The sequence below is a fragment of the Cherax quadricarinatus genome, chromosome 1 (genome assembly GCF_038502225.1).
Source record: "Cherax quadricarinatus isolate ZL_2023a chromosome 1, ASM3850222v1, whole genome shotgun sequence".
NCBI classification, from domain to species: Eukaryota; Metazoa; Arthropoda; class Malacostraca; order Decapoda; family Parastacidae; genus Cherax; species Cherax quadricarinatus.
Window position 1 is genome coordinate 3,129,002 of NC_091292.1, and position 17,237 is coordinate 3,146,238.

The 17,237-nt window shown below is 40.7% G+C and overlaps 1 protein-coding gene across 2 annotated transcripts in view; it reads left to right on the forward strand.

Annotated features, from left to right (window-relative positions):
• bigmax (helix-loop-helix-leucine zipper transcription factor bigmax) overlaps positions 1-17,237 on the forward strand; it is a 63,433-nt gene that overhangs the window by 38,992 nt on the left and 7,204 nt on the right. For both annotated transcript variants that reach the window (XM_053773267.2, XM_053773285.2), the window contains 3 exons: positions 10,469-10,689; positions 16,167-16,334; positions 16,708-16,824. In XM_053773267.2, coding sequence (XP_053629242.1) covers positions 10,469-10,689; positions 16,167-16,334; positions 16,708-16,824 — 506 coding nt within the window. The remainder of the gene's footprint in view (positions 1-10,468; positions 10,690-16,166; positions 16,335-16,707; positions 16,825-17,237) is intronic.

Sequence of the window (17,237 nt, forward strand, 5' to 3'; positions counted from 1 at the left end):
TTAAAATAAAGAATTAAACTAAGTCTGCCCGAAATGCCTAGCCATGCTAGGCGTTCTAGTGGTACACTCTGTAATCATTATTTAACTACATGTAAACCACACAACAACCAAATTCTGTAAATTCAACATTGTAATCTTTATAGAGAATAAACTTTGAATTTGAATTAGTGTATGGGAGACTGGAGGAGGAGAGAGAGTGGATTGTTTATAGTTTGGAAGGGGAATCCCCTTCCATCAACACCTCAGGTACCAATTGCTTTTCTGGGGTTGCTTGTCTTCTCTGTTTCTTAATGCCACAAGGACCTCCTTGAGAGTCAATGGAGTCCTGTCTCGCAAAATAACTGTGGAGAGAGCTCTGTTTCTGGCGTCTCTTTAACACTTCCCTAAAATGGCCCAAGACTTTGTCACTGTACATGTTGCCAATATGGCTTGCAACAGCCTTGTTAGGGTGATGTTTCTCCATAAAGCTTTCCATCTTACCCCACATAGTAAAAATCTCTTTAATTTCTGAAGAAGGCACCTTCTTCCATCTCTCTTCCTCCTCCTCTGCAGCAAGATTCTGAGCTGCGATGTGTTGCTCTTCCTGCTGAAGCTCTTGCAGCTCCTCAGTGTTGAGCTCTTTGTTGTGGTCTTCCTCCAATTCTTCCACATCCTCCAAACTCACATCCAACCCCATGGAACTCCCCAGTGCCACAATTGATTTTACAACAGACATAGGCTCATCAGGGTCATTCCCAAACCCTTCAAAATCCCTCTTGTCGACACAATCTGGCCACAATTTTCTCCAGGCAGAGTTCAAAGTCCTGGTAGTCACTCCCTCCCAAGCCATACCTATAAGGGTTATGCAGTGGAGGATGCTGAAGTGTTCTCTCCAAAATTCCCTTAGGGTCAAGTGAGTGTCTGTGGTCACAGTCAAGCACCTGTAAAACATTGCTTTTGTGTAGAGTTTTTTAAAGTTTGCAATGACCTGCTGGTCCATGGGCTGGAGGAGAGGAGTAGTATTCGGGGGCAAGAACTTTACTGTGATGAACCCAAACTCCTCAAAAATTAGGTCATCCAAGTTTGGAGGATGAGCAGGTGCATTGTCCATTACTAGCAGGCACTTGAGATCCAATTTCTTTTCCAGGAGATACTCCTTCACACTAGGGCCAACCACTTCATTGAACCACTCGACAAAAATTTCCCTCGTGACCCATGCCTTACTATTAGATTTCCAAAACTCTCACAATTTACTCTTCATAACATTGTTTTTCCTGAACACTCTGGGATTTTCTGAATGGTACACTAGTAATGGCTTCACTTTGAAATCCCCACTGGCATTAGCACAGAACATTAGCGTCAGCCTGTCTTTCATAAGTTTGTGTCCTGGCAGTGCCTTTTCCTCTCGTGTAAAGAAGGTTCTCTTTGGCATTTTTTTCCAAAAGAGGCCTGTTTCGTCACAGTTGAACACTTGTTCAGGTTTCAGTCCTTCAGTCTCTATGTACTCCTGGAATTCATGCACATATTTTTCAGCCGCCTTGTGGTCCGAACTGGCAGCCTCACCATGCCTTACCACACTATGTATGCCAGTACGGTTCTTAAATCTCTCAAACCAGCCTTTGCTGGCCTTAAATTCACTCACATCACCACTATTTGCAGGCAATTTCTTTACCAAATCTTCATGCAACTGCCTAGCCTTTTCACAAATAATCAAAGTCATAAGAGTATCTCCTGCTAACTGTTTCTCATTTATCCACACCAATAATAACTTCTCAACCTCTTCCAGTACTGGTGATCTCATTTTTGTCAGCATAGTTATTCCCTTTGCAACAACAGCATCCTTGATTTCCTTTTTCTTGGCCACTATGGAACATAAGGTTGTGTAGGGTTTCTTATACACCCTGGACAGTTCGGCCACACTTGTACCACTTTCATATTGTTCAATGATGGTTTTCTAAAATTCAGTCGTATTTCTCACCTTCTTTACCACAGGCTTGGCACTAGGAGCTTTCTTTGGAGCCATGGTAGCTTATTTAGTACTTGCAAGCACTAAAATAAATGGAATATTATGAAATATTTCGCTGGAGCACGTGAGGGGACCTTCGCTCGCTGGTAAACAATGCCAGACTGGCTGCTGCCACGGCTCACGCCGTGGGTACACGTCCCGGACGAACTACGACTCGCGAGTCAACCTATGAAAAGCGAGTCCATGTTTATACGAAAATACCCCTATGATTGGCGAATTTTACAATTGCCGAGAACTACGAAAAACAAGGGACCACTGTACCTCGTGTCCATATCACACTGTGTAAAAACTCTATGCATATAAAGGGCCCCAAAATATGGAATTCATTACCAGAAGATATTAAAGTAACCCAGTCTGAAAATCAATTTAAGACTCTTCTCAAAAGCCACTTAATCACCCTAGACTAAATGTTAAATACTCAGTACACACTTACTCACCTATGTACTCCCACATCATAAGTGAAACAGTCACATTGAACCTTTTATCCATTGTTGACAGGAATATAATTGAATCATTGTTTTCAAAAAAAGCATTTTCGAATATAAATATATCTTTGTATTATACAAATTTTGATTCATTTATAATTAATATTCTACTGTACAACTATGAAATAATTACTATCCTACTGTACAACTATGATATACTCCTTAGTATTAAGTAAACTGTAAGCCAATAATGTTAAGTTGGCCCATAATGCCTAGGCATAATAGAGGCTCTCTTTGCATTGCAACCCACTATTGTAAATACAAAATCTCAATGTACTGTTTGCAAAGACATAAAATAAATAAACCTTCAATTTAACAGACTAACGGGGGATGGAGGAGATTCCATTAAAGGCGATTGTCCGTTAAACCTGAGTTACGTACAAGAATATTTTTCCATGATAACAGTAATGGACGTTTTTCAAATTTAACATCCAGGTTCATTGATTCCAAAATTAAATTTACTCATTGGACTGCAGCAGTAATAGAGAATTCTGAATTGTTCATGAAACTAATGGACAATACTGATTTAACCCTTTGACTGTCGCGGCCGTATATATACGTCTTACAAGGTACCGTGTTTGACGTATATATACTCATAAATTCTAGCGGCTTCAAATCAAGCAGGAGAAAGCTGGTAGGCCCACATTTGAGAGAATGGGTCTGTGTGGTCAGTGTGCACCATATAAAAAAATCCTGGAGCACACAGTGCATAATGAGAAAAAAAACTGACCGTTTTTTTTTTTTAATTATAATGCGGACTTTGTGGTCTATTTTCGTATAGTATTTATGGTTGTATTCTCGTTTTCTTGGTCTCATTTGATAGAATGGAAAACATGTTATAGAAATAGAGGTGATTTTGATTGATTTTACTATAAAAACAACCTTGAAATGGAGCTTCATTTGATTTTTGCCGATGTTCAAAAGTAAACAAATGATGTCATTGTCCAATAAATGTCCAACTAGCCATTCTAATATGCAGTCATGAATGGGTTGATGTTATTTATACAATTATAACAATATTGCAGTAGTCTGCATAACAGTAAATCTTCTATTTTTTGTTTGAATAAAAATTAAAAATAGAAAGCAAGAGTAATATCACAGGGGCCTGGAGACATGACTGATGAACAAAGAAAATGTTATTTTAGAGCCAGCAATGTCTGCATTGTTCATTCTGGTCCTTATTTTGAAATTGTCATATTTTTTAATTTTCATGAAATTGGCCAAATTGCAAATTTCTGACCACGTTATTGGGTAGTTGAAATCGGCAAATGGGCAGTCTCTTGTACTCAATCGATAGAAAAAATGGAGTTCTAAAGAAATAGCTATGAGTTTGGTCAACTGGAACAATGGAATTAGCCGAAAATAGGGCTCAAAGTGGGCGAAAGCACCGATTTGTAAATATCGCCGAGGTCGCTAACTTCGCGAGAGCATAATTCCGTCAGTTTTCCATCAAATTTAGTTTTTTTGGTGTCATTACAATCGGGAAAAGATTCTCTATCATTTCATAAGATTTTTTTTTTTTTTTTTAATTTTGCGACACAAGGAGACACCTCAGGATTAGGGGTTGCGACAGTCAAGGGGTTAACAAAGGTCTTTAACCCTTTCAGTGTCCAGAGGCCAAATTTCAAAGTGCGCACCAGTGTCCAAGAATTTTCAAAAAATAATTTTGCTATTTTTTCTTATGAAATGGTAGAGAATCTTTTTCTGAAGGTAATAAAACAAAAAGTACGAAATTTGATGGAAAATTGTTGAAATTATGCTCTCGCGAATTTTGATGTGTCGGCGATATTTACGCATCGGCAGTTTTGCCGACTTTGACTCCCATTTTAGGCCAATTACCTTATTCCAGTCAACCAAATTCTTAGCTATTTCATTAGTATTACTTCTATTCTATCGATTGAGCCCAAGAAATTGCAAACTCAACTGTTTCAACTACAAAATAAAGTGATTGGAATTTGGTAATTTGGCCAATTTAGTGCAAAGTTCAAAATATTCCAATTTCAAAATAGGGTCCAGAATAAACAATGCAGGCATTCCTGGCACTAAACTAACATTTCCTCTGTTCATTAGTTATATTTTAAGGCTTTACAAATGAATTCCATTTTGATTTTTAATTCACAAAATTAATTTTTATTCAAACCAAAAAAATAGAAGACTTACTGTCATACAATATTGTAATAACTGTATAAATAATATCAGCACATTTGTGAATGTATATTAGACCCACCAGCTGGTGTGTATTAGATGTGTAAAATCATTTATTTACTCTTGAACATCGGCAAAAATTTAACATTTCCGCTACTTTGAGCTCAGTTTCAAGCCATTTTCAGTACTAAAACCAATCAAAATCATCTCTATTTCTGTAATATATCTTCTTTTCTATAAAATGAGACAATTGCAAATACAACTATAAAAAACATACAAAAGAAAACACTGCAAAGTTGCTGTTTTAATCGAAAATTACAGTCTCAGTTTTTTTTATCTCATTATGCACCGTGTGCTGCAGGATTTGTTTTATGTGGTGCACACATACCACATAAATGTATTCTCTCATACCTAGGCCAAAATTTACCGCTCACAGCTTATCAGGGTGAGCTGAACTCATGGCGTAGATCTACGGTTTGGACCCTCAACGTAAAGCCGTAGATCTATGGCACAGACCCTGAAAGGGTTAAATTTAAAGTAGAGAAAGTCCATTAAATCTGAAATTATTTTATCCAGTGGACTGTAAACATAATAGACAACAAATGTTGTTCAGCCACAGGTTGTCTGTTAAATTATGGTCCATTACATGGAGGTTTTACTGTACTGGTTTGGCAGTCAAGTTGTACATGAATGGAACAAACTTGCAAGTGGCATCGCTGAAGTGAAAACTTCAGGTTGCTTTAAATATAAGTTGGATGGGTACATGAGTGGGTATGGTTGGTTTTGAATTGTATGGGCCAGTAGGCCTGCTGCAGTGCTCCACTCTCCTAATATCACCTATCCATTGACAGCAAATTAATGTTTAGAGTTCATATTAAGCACATAACTAAAAAAAAAAGTTTTAAAAACAGCTGGTATACTTTCTGAAATTCACTCTTATATTCCCCAATCTGTGCTGTTAACTCTTAATATCTCTCTTTTACTCTGACCTCGCATATGAATTTTGTGCTTGAGGATCTTCATCAGTGACCCACCTCAGTCCAATCATCACTCAACAAAAGGCAGCTGTCAGAACCATTACAAACTCAAACTATGGATAAAGCTCTATGGTTTTGTTTAAATCTCTAAACTTTTTAAATATGGTACAATTTAAATTCATCTCAGGAGTCTGAACTCTAATACCCTGCCCTACAAGTCTTCCTTGAAAACTGTAACAGAGTGCACGCATACATACATATACACACATATACATGTACCTCGATCGAGACAGAACACAGGACGAAAGGAAGACAATGAAAGAGAGAGTTCAAAAACGAAAGGAGAAATGGGAGGAAATGAAAAAGGAGAGCAGAATAATCCAGGATCAAATGGAAGGACAAGCGCACCCCCCAGAAACACCTGCAGAAGGACTCCAGCCACGACACCCCCAAGGCAACTGAACAATCCAAACCAACCATCACACACCGATCCCTCTGTTTCCACCCCCGCACCACAGTTACAGTATTAGAACAGAAGTTGAAGGTTTGGTACACAAATGCAGATGGATTAACGAATAAACATGAGGAATGGCAAGAAAGAATCAATGAGAAGTCCCCAGACATCATAGCAGTTACAGAAACAAAACTCATGGAGACAATAACAGATGCAATCTTCCCACCAGGATACCAGATCATGAGGAAAGATAGAAGGGGCAGGGGGGGGGAGGTGGGGTTGCTCTGCTCATAAAAAACAAATGGAAATTCGAGAAAATGGAAGGAATAGATGAGACGGGAGAAAGAGACTACATAGCAGGTACACTTCAGTCTGGGGAACACAAAGTGGTCATTGCAGTGATGTATAATCCACCACAGAACTGCAGGAGGCCAAGAGAGGAATATGAAGAGAGCAACAGAGCAATGGTGGACACACTTGCTGAGGTGGCAAGAAGAGCTCACTCCAGCAGAGCAAAGTTGCTGGTTATGGGGGATTTCAACCACAGGGAGATTGACTGGGAAAACCTGGAGCCACATGGGGGTCCCGAAACATGGAGAGCCAGGATGTTGGACGTGGTGCTGGAAAACCTCATGCACCAACATGTTAAGGACACTACCAGAGTGAGAGGGGAGGATGAACCAGCAAGATTGGACCTTGTGTTCACCCTGGGCAGCTCAGATATTGAGGACATCAAGTATGAGAGTCCCCTAGGAGCTAGCGACCACGTGGTTCTGTGCTTTGAATACATAGTAGAGCTGCAAGTGGAGAGAATAACAGGAGTTGAATGGGAAAAGCCTGACTATAAAAGAGGGGACTACATAGGGTTGAAGAACTTCCTGCGGGAGGTCCAGTGGGACAGAGAACTGGCAGGAAAGCCAGTAAATGAAATGATGGAATATGTAACAACAAAATGCAAGGAGGCAGTGGAAAGGTTTATTCCCAAGGGCAACAGTAACAACGGGAAGACCAGAACGAGCCCCTGGTTTACCCGACGGTGTAAGGAGGCAAAAACAAAATGCAATAGAGAATGGAAAAAGTACAGAAGGCAGAGAACACACGAAAATAGGGAGATCAGTCGCAGAGCCAGGAATGAGTACGCACAGGTAAGGAGGGAGACCCAGCGACAGTATGAAAATGACATAGCATCGAGAATCAAGACTGACCCGAAACTGTTGTATAGCCACATCAGGAGGAAGACAACAGTCAAAGACCAGGTGATCAGATTAAGGACAGAAGGTGGAGAACTCACAAGAAATGATCAGGAGGTATGTGAGGAGCTGAACAGGAGATTTAAGGAAGTTTTTACAGTAGAGACAGGAAGGGCTGTGGGAAGACAGCACAGAAGGGAACATCAAGAGGGAATATACCAACAAGTGTTGGATGACATACGAACAACTGAGGAGGAGGTGAAGAAGCTCTTAAGTGACCTTGACACCTCAAAGGCGATGGGACCGGACAACATCTCCCCATGGGTCCTTAGAGAAGGAGCAGAGATGCTGTGCGTGCCTCTAACCACAATCTTCAACACATCCCTTGAAACTGGGCAACTACCTGAGAAATGGAAGACAGCTAATGTAGTCCCCATATTTAAGAAAGGAAACAGAAACGAGGCACTAAACTACAGACCTGTGTCTCTGACATGTATTGTGTGCAAAGCCATGGAGAAGATTATCAGGAGGAGAGTGGTCCAACACCCGGAAAGGAACAAGATTGTAAATGAAAACCAGCATGGGTTCATGGAAGGCAAATCTTGTATCACAAACCTCCTGGAGTTTTATGAAAAGGTAACAGAAGTAAGACACGAGAGAGAGGGGTGGGTAGATTGCGTTTTCCTAGACTGCAGGAAGGCCTTTGACACAGTTCCCCACAAGAGATTAGTACAGAAGCTGGAGGATCAGGCGCACGTAAAAGGGAGGGCACTGCAATGGATAAGGGAATACCTGACAGGGAGGCAGCAACGAGTCATGGTACGTGAAGAGGTATCACAGTGGGCGCCTGTTACGAGCGGGGTCCCACAGGGGTCAGTTCTAGGACCAGTGCTATTTTTGATATGTGTGAACGACATGATGGAAGGAATAGACTCTGAAGTGTCCCTGTTCGCAGATGACGTGAAGTTGATGAGAAGAATTAAATCGGACGAGGATGAGGCAGGACTGCAAAGAGACCTGGACAGGCTGGACATGTGGTCCAGCAACTGGCTTCTCGAAATCAATCCAGCCAAATGCAAAGTCATGAAGATTGGGGAGGGGCAAAGAAGACCGCAGACAGAGTATAGGCTAGGTGGACAAAGACTACAGACCTCACTCAGGGAGAAAGACCTTGGGGTGACCTTAACACCGAGCACATCACCGGAGGCACACATCAACCAAATAACCGCTGCAGCATACGGGCGCCTGGCAAACCTGAGAATAGCGTTCCAATACCTTAATAAGGAATCGTTCAAGACACTGTACACTGTGTATGTTAGGCCCATACTGGAGTATGCAGCACCAGTCTGGAACCCACACCTGGTCAAGCATGTCAAGAAGTTAGAGAAAGTACAAAGGTTTGCAACAAGGCTAGTCCCAGAGCTCAAGGGAATGTCGTACGAGGAAAGGTTAAGGGAAATCGGACTGACGACACTGGAGGACAGAAGGGTCAGGGGAGACATGATAACGACATACAAGATACTGCGGGGAATAGACAAGGTGGACAGAGATAGGATGTTCCAGAGAGGGGACACAGGGACAAGGGGTCACAACTGGAAGCTGAAGACTCAGACGAGTCACAGGGACGTTAGGAAGTATTTCTTCAGTCATAGAGTTGTCAGCAAGTGGAATAGCCTAGCAAGCGAAGTAGTGGAGGCAGGAACCATACATAGTTTTAAGAAGAGGTATGACAAAGCTCAGGAAGCAGAGAGAGAGAGGATCCAGTAGCGATCAGTGAAGAGGTGGGGCCAGGAGCTAGGACTCGACCCCTGCAACCACAAATAGGTGAGTACACACACACACACACACACACACACACACACACACACACACACACACACACACACACACACACACACACACACACACGCACGCACGCACGCACGCACACAACCATACTAAAGCAAATATACCTCAGTGGGAGATGGCCAATGCGTTAAGTAATTAAATCTATATATAAAATTCAAAATTGTGATTCTGTCTTTCAGAAGTATTTGTTGAGATCAGGCTATAGCTCTTGGGCCCTGCCACTTACCATTAATTGATCAGTGTGATGCATCTTCATTTCTATGGATTTTTTTTTTGTACTTGCACTGAGTAAAGAGAGAATAAGAATAAAAGCAAGAATAAGAGGGAGGAGAAACCCATCACAGAAATACACTTGTACTCTGTGTGATGGAATATTGCTGTGCACAACAACCCTGTTCAAGGCAAGCAATATTGTGGATCTGGAGAGTGTACTGAGAAATTTCACTACCTAAATAATTGGGTATGCTTAGTCAGTTGTGGCTCAATTGGGAGTGCACTCAGCTCTCATACTGAGTGTGTGTGATTCAATCCCTAGCACAGGGGGAAGTGTTGGGCATGTTTCCTTACACCTGCTGCTCCTGTGACCTGGAGTAAAATACTGAATATTTGAAGAAATGAGGAATTAGCATTTTTTTCCTACAGAATAACAGTAAGTAGGTACCTGGTTGTTAACTGACTGTTGGGAGTTGCATCCGTGGGGTGGTAGTATATCTTAGATATGCTGGGAAGTATATTTAAGATATGCATATCTTAGATATGCACTAAGGTAGAATAGCTTCTCTTAGCCTGTACAAGAATGAGAAGCCTGGTATTTGCACCCCAATGATAAGAAGTGTATTATTTATTATTATAATCTTAACTAAGTGCTAAACCCACAAGGATCATAAAGCACTGCAAAAAGAAGTGCAATAAATACATGAAGAGAAACTTGTAAGTATAAAAGTTATAAGACTTTTCATTATTTGCCCTTCAAATGTAATGTAAATTATTAATGAAACTCAAACTGTCTGCAAGAGGGAACTTGTCAAGTTCTTCTTAACAGTTCTTGATCAGTTAGGCTGTGCATACTTTGTACTGCATGCAGTGAGACCTAACAGCCTGATTGATAAGGCCAACAGGGGTGATGATCTGCAGTTTTATCAACAGGTAAACTTTAGAAGATAAAGCACAGAATTTTTAAAATTAAAAATAATTTTTTACCTCTTTCCTTCAGATTAATCTTCTGTATAAATTACTGTATTGTAATTAAATTAAGAAGCGGAATAAAATAATCTTACATTTTTCTAGGTTGTACCATTCCCTAAGAATTACAAGATTGCATTAATTAAAACTTAATATAATAATAATGTCATTTATTTAAACAGATGTGACAGATGATGAAGACAGTGACCGAGGTAACCAGATGAGTTATAAGGAACGTCGACGTGAAGCACACACTCAGGCTGAGCAGAAGCGTCGTAATGCCATCAACAAAGGCTATGATTCCTTGCAAGATCTTGTTCCCACATGTCAAAATACTGAACAGGGGCAGTGCTACAAGATGTCTAAAGCCACAGTTCTCCAGAAAAGCATTGACTATATTCAGGTTAGTGAGTACAGTGGACCCCCGAGTTTCGTGATTAATCCCTTCCAGAGAGCCTGCTGAAAGTCGAAATTCACGAAACTCGAAACCATTTTCCCCATGAGAAATAATGGAAATAAAATCAGTCTGTTCCAGACACCCAAAAATATTAAAATAAAATATTTTTTTTTAAATTAAATAAAGATTTATGTACTGAAATCAATGAGAAATCAAGTACATGCATATAAAAAATAATAATAACATTACACTTACCTTTACTGAAGACTTCTGGGTGGATGGAAGACGGGAGGAGGGGATAGGAGGAAGGTGTACACTATTGTTTGGAAGGAGAATCTCCTTCCATTAGGACTTTAGGTAGCAAGTCCTTATCTGGGGTTACTTCCCTTCTTTTAATGCCACTGGGAACAACTTGAGAGTCACTGGACCCCTGTCGCACAAAATATCTATCCAGAGAGGTCTTTTTCTGACATTTCTTTAAGATTTTCCTGAAGTGGGACACAAAACTGTCATTGTACGTGTTGCAGATATGGCTTGTTTCAGCTTGGTCAGGGTGATACTTTTCAACAAAACTTTGCAACTCATTCCACTTGGCACAAATCTCCTTAATCTTTGAAGAAGGCACCTCATCCACTCCCTCTTCCTCTTCCTCTTCCTCTGAAGCAAGTTCCTTGGCTGTGGTCTGATGCTGTTCCAGTTGAAGCTCTTGCAGTTCGTCAGTGGTTAGCTCTTCCCTGTGGTCGTCCACCAACTCTTCCACATCCCTGTCACTCACCTCCAACCCCATGGACTTGACCAATGCCACAACACCTTCCACAACAGGCAGAGGGTCGGCAGGGACAGGGTCTGCCTCAAACCCTTCAAAATCCCTCTGGATCGTGTTCCTCAATTTATTTACCAAAGGGCTTGCACTAGCTTTCCTTGGGTCCATGATGACTTATTTAGCAGTTGCAAGCACAAAAAACAATGGATTATTATGAAATGTATTGTATGAACCCGCGGGGTGATGGTCACGTGTTGGTAAACAATGGCACACTGAGTGTGAATGGTGTGGGAGACTGGCTTGGTGTGCGCGGTGACGGGCGGACGGGTGCCGGACGGTCGCTGAAACACGAGTCTAATGAAACTCGAGGCCAAATTTTGCCAAAAAAACTCGCCGAAGGTCGAATTTCATGAAAGTCGAGGCTGCCGAAACTCGAGGGTCCACTGTATTTACCTTGTCTGACTTTCCACATGACTACCCATTATGGTTGTCTATCTCACTGCATACAAGGTGTATGCACTGAGCATCCTGGTTAGTACAGCAATTCCTTGCGCAGTATGGTTAATGCATGTCCAGAAAAAAATACTGTACTATGAGAGAGCATATCAATCAGTAGTGGAATGAAGATGGGGTAGGGGGCTGTCCTAGGAAAGGTTGAATGGAGGGGGTAAAGGAGGTTTTGTGTGCGAGGGGCTTGGACTTCAAGCAAGCGTACGTAAGTGTGTTAGATAGGAGTGAATGGAGACGAATGGTTTTTGGGACCTGACGAGCTGTTGGAGTGTAAGCAGGGTAATATTTTATGAAGGGATTCAGGGAAACCAGTAAGCCGGGCTTGAGTCCTGGAAATGTTCGATGCCTGCACTTCAAAGGAGAGATTCAGGATATTGGCAGTTTGGAGAGACGTTTAAGCTGTCGTATCTGAGTGCCTCTGCAAAGCAGAGTGATGGTGAAAATGAGAGTGTTTTCTTACTTTTTGGGTTTTTCTTTCTTTTTGGGTCACCCTGGTCTGGTGGGAAACGGCCAACGTTAAAAAAAAAAAAAGCCGTTATCCTACCTCATCTTCTTACTAGCTGTTATGATACTTCATCTCATTTACAAGCTAAGAGCTATCCTGCTTCAGCTCATTTACAGGCTAAAGCTGTTATCCTATCACAACTCCTTTACTGGCTAAGGGCTATTAGGCTACCTCAGCTCATTTCGAAGTACAGTGGACCCCCGAGTTTCATGATTAATCCATTCCAGAGAGTCTGCTGAATGGCGAAATTCACAAATGGTGAAACCATTTTCCCCATAAGAAATAATGGAAATACAATTAATCCATTTCAGGCACCCAAAAGTATTAACAAAAAATATTTTTTTTTAAAGATTAAATTTCACACTTTAATTTATAAATAAGAAATATTTACACTTACCTTGGAGGAGATATTATTTTAATTAGTTTGATGGAGAAGACGCTGGCAGAGGTTTAGGCTGGTGGAAGATAGCAGGGCGGTGTATGTTCAGTGGCCCTATACACCAACAACATTGGAGGGTTACGTTCGTGTCATTTTTCTATTGCTTAACGTACTTGCTACACTGTTAATGCTACACTTTATCGCTGGCTGGCGCTATAACCTTTAATGATACCTGCTGCTTTGGTATCGTACATATCGTAGAATCAATGAAGAAGGCATATTCTCCCCTCTCTCTTCCTCCTCCACTTTGGTACTTTGCTACAAGTTTTTTTTTTTTTTAATTCTATTGTTTCTTTCCTTCTTTACCAAAGAGCTGGCACTATGAGCTTTCCTTGGGCCCAGGTTGGCTTATTTAGCAGTTGCAAGCACAAAAAACAATGGATTATTATGAAATGTATTTTATGAACCCGTGGGGTGATGGTCACTCGCCCACAAATCATGCCACACTGATGTGTGGGAACCTTTGTGTATGCCTGGCTGCTCCCGGCTGCATGGACACGTCCCGTACAACGGACAAATCACGGCCAATCACGAACCGTGAGGCTTTATTTTGACGAAAAAAAAAGTTGCCAAAAGTAGGATTCCACGAAAGTCACGGCCACCGAAACGTGGGGGTCCACTGTACAGTGGAACCTCAAAAATCGAACTGCTCCCAACACACCCAATTATGTAAGTGTATGTATGTATAATGTTCTCCAAGACCGTAGTCCCGTCTCTGGCTCCCGAGGGAGAAAGGTTTCTACAGTGATGTGATGTATGCTGCTCAAGCACTCTTCTGGTCAGTTCAACTGGTGCATCTCATAAGCGACAACACCATATGTACTCCTAACTATGGACACTAGCGAGGAGGAGATGTCGTTATCACAGGTAACAGCTTGTCTGGTTCGTTGACTCCATGGTACACTAGTGTGGCCGCAGTCATCTCTGGGTCCTCTTCGGGAGGGAATATCACTCCTAGTTGCCTGCGGAGTGTCTCAGTAACTTCGCACTCCAGAAGATAGTGTGTTAGGGGCCGCTGGACAACGTGCTGACAGTACTGGCACATCTCCTCAGCCTTGTCTACCATCATCTTGGCTGTGGGAAAGCCCAAACGAAGCCGATGGATGGCGGTACATATGGAGGGTGTTCTCCCTGAGTCGCTGCTCAGTACCACTCTTGAGATGGGGTATCACCTAAGACCTCCCCCATAAGTTTCATGGCTCTGGCAGCCACCAGTTTGGTCTGTCGTAGGCTGATTGGGACAGTAATCCCAACATGTGGATAGTCTGTTGCTGCCTTGGCTGCATCATCTGCCGCCTCATTTCCCCGGATGCCAGCATGGCTGGGGATCCAGTTCAATGTCGATCTGATGTAAGTGTATTTTTGTAAGTGCTTTTATAAGTGTATTTTTGAGGGTCTGAAATGGACTAACCTAATTTACATTATTCCGAAATGGACTAACCTAATTTACATTATTCCTCATGGGAATAAATTCATTTGGTAAAGGCACTCGAACAGCCTTCTGAACCAAAGAAAGTTCGATATTTGAGGTTCCACACTATAGCCCTATCCCCAGAATGTGATTCAACAGTCAACTAACACCTGTATACCTATATACTGATGGTGAAGGGGGCCCTTGTTGTGAGCTAAAGGCTCTACCACTGAGCCTCAAGTCACCTTAAAATTTGGATACTTACCTGTACTAAATGTTTGATTAAATTCAGTTCCAGAACTTTAGTTGTTTTTTTGGAATAATATGAAGACTGTTGCAATTACAGTAATATTTTTACTTGCTTCAATATAATACAGGAAATCTTCAATTAACCCTTTGAGGGTCGACAGGCCCTCTCCGAGACTCGTTCTAAGGGTCGGCCAAATTTAAAAAAAAAAATAATTTTCTCTTATGAAAAGATAGAGAATCTTTTCCTGATCATAATGGCACCAAAAGTTTGAAATTTGATGGAAAACTTACAGAATTATGCTCTCCCGAAGTTAGCGGTCTCAGCGATGTTTACGCATCAGCGATTTTGCCCAATTTGAGCCCCATTTTCGGCCAATTCCACTGTACTAGTCGACAAAAAACATGAATATTTCGCTAGAACTCCATTTTTTCTATTGATGAGTGCAAGAAACCACCCATTTATCAATTTCAACTATCCAGTACAGTGGTCAGAATTTAGCAATTTTGCCAATTTCACACAAATTTCAAAAGATACCAATTTCCGAATAGGGCCCAGAATAAACAAGAAAGACATTCCTGGCACTAAAATGACATTTCCTCTGTTCATTAGTCACGTCTCAAGGCCCCTCTTATATTCTTTTGCTTTAAACTTTGAATTTTTATTCTCACAAAAAATAGAAGATTTACTGTTATGCAGACTACTGCATTAGTGTAAAAAATGGTATAAATAATATTGGCGCACTTGCGAAAGAATATTAGACTCACCAGTTGACGTGTATTGGAACCTTGGCATGATTTGTTTACTTTTGAACTTCGGTAAAAATCGAACATTTCTGCTACTTTGAGCTCAATTTCAAGGTACTTTTCATTGTAAAACCAGTCAAAATCATCTCAATTTCTGTAACATGTCTTCCATTCTATAAAATGAGACCAAGAAAACTAGAATACAACAATAAATACCATACGAAAATACAGTGCAAAGTCGCTGTTTTATTCCAAAAAAACGGTCAGTTTTTTTTTCTCATTATGCACTGTGTGCTGCAGGATTTTTGTTTACACTGTCCACACTGACCACATAGACCCATTCTTTCATATGTAGGCCTACCAGCTTTCTCCCACTAGATTTGAGGGCGCTAGAATTTAGGCGTACTAGTACGTCAAAAACCCTGGGTCGTAAGCCGTACTAGTACGGCCGAAACCCTCAAAGGGTTAAATGAACTTCATAAAGGTATATAGCACAATTCAGTGGGAATTGGAGTGAACAAACAAAGACTGTCAGGTGCAGAATTATCCATTATTGTTATGCTCATGACAATCTTATCTTCATCCACCATTCACCCACTACCCCCTATTAGTCATTTAAATCTCTTTTTTTTTTTTTTTTTTAACATGTCAGCCATTTCCCACCAAAGCAGGGTGACCCAAAAAGAAAAAACTTTAATTATTCAGCACTTTAACCATCATTCACACATAATCACTGTCTTTGCAGAGGCGCTTAGATACGACAGTTTAGATGTCACTCCAAACAGCCAAGGGTTTACTGTACTAAATTTAAAATCTATATAGTTCTCTTTAGTACCTATAATACGTTTAATGTTTTCTTCAGTTTCTCAAGAAGGAAAAGAGCAAACAAGAGGAGGAGGTGGCTGCCTTACAGAAGGAAGTTGTGGCCCTTACCATCATGAAACTGAATTATGAACAAATTGTATCTGCTCATCAAAGTCAACCTGGCCAGCTAAGCAAGCAGATTTCTGATGATGTTAAATTTCAAGTGGTATGTTGAATGTGGCATTTTAGTGTCAGTAAGACAATCAAGCTCAACTTCAAGCCATTAATATCATAAACCCTTTAGGGATTAATGCAGATGAAGGGCTCTTGATCAAGAGAATTGAGAATAGCCTCCATTTCCTTGGATCAGAATCTGATTGCCTCCCATTACCTATGCATGTATGACTGCTACAGGTGTAGGACTTCCCCATGAGTGTAAAAACAATTAAGACATCATTATCTCAGTCTAAGCTTATTACTGTACTTTAAGCATTTAAGTCAGCATTTTTTTGTTAAAATTTCCCTTTATTATTTCACTATGTTTTTATATGTCGGTGATTTTACCTGTTTAGTTAAATCAACTTTTTTTTTTTTTCCAGTTTCGTGCAGTAATGGATTCACTCTACCAATCTTTTGAACATTGTATAGCGACTAACAATTTTGCTGAGATATCTGGATCTGTTATTTCATGGGTGGAAGAACACTGTAAACCACAGGTTAGTACAGTAATATCTAAAATCCGTTTTTGGGTCACCCTGCCTCAGTGGGAGATGGCCGTGTGGGAAAAAAAAAATGGCATAATTTTGTTTAAGCTTAGGGACTTATATCAGTGAAGTTAACTAGTTCAGGATAGTAAATGTTTATGCTACAAATAATAGACTGCATTAGATGGTAAACCATTTAATAATGTTATCAAAATAGCTTTATGCTAATTGAGGAGCTTGTGGGAAAAATAAAGTTTTGTTCCTGAGACCCTTCTATGAAGTACAAAATGCAGTTTATCTCTCCTTAGTCTAGTTGTTGCTTGTTGACTTGGCAATGGGTGGAAAAAGTTGCTGTGGCTCTACTGGGCTGAGGTGGATGGCTAGGGTTCTTATTATTTTTTTTTTTTTTTTTATCACACTGGCCG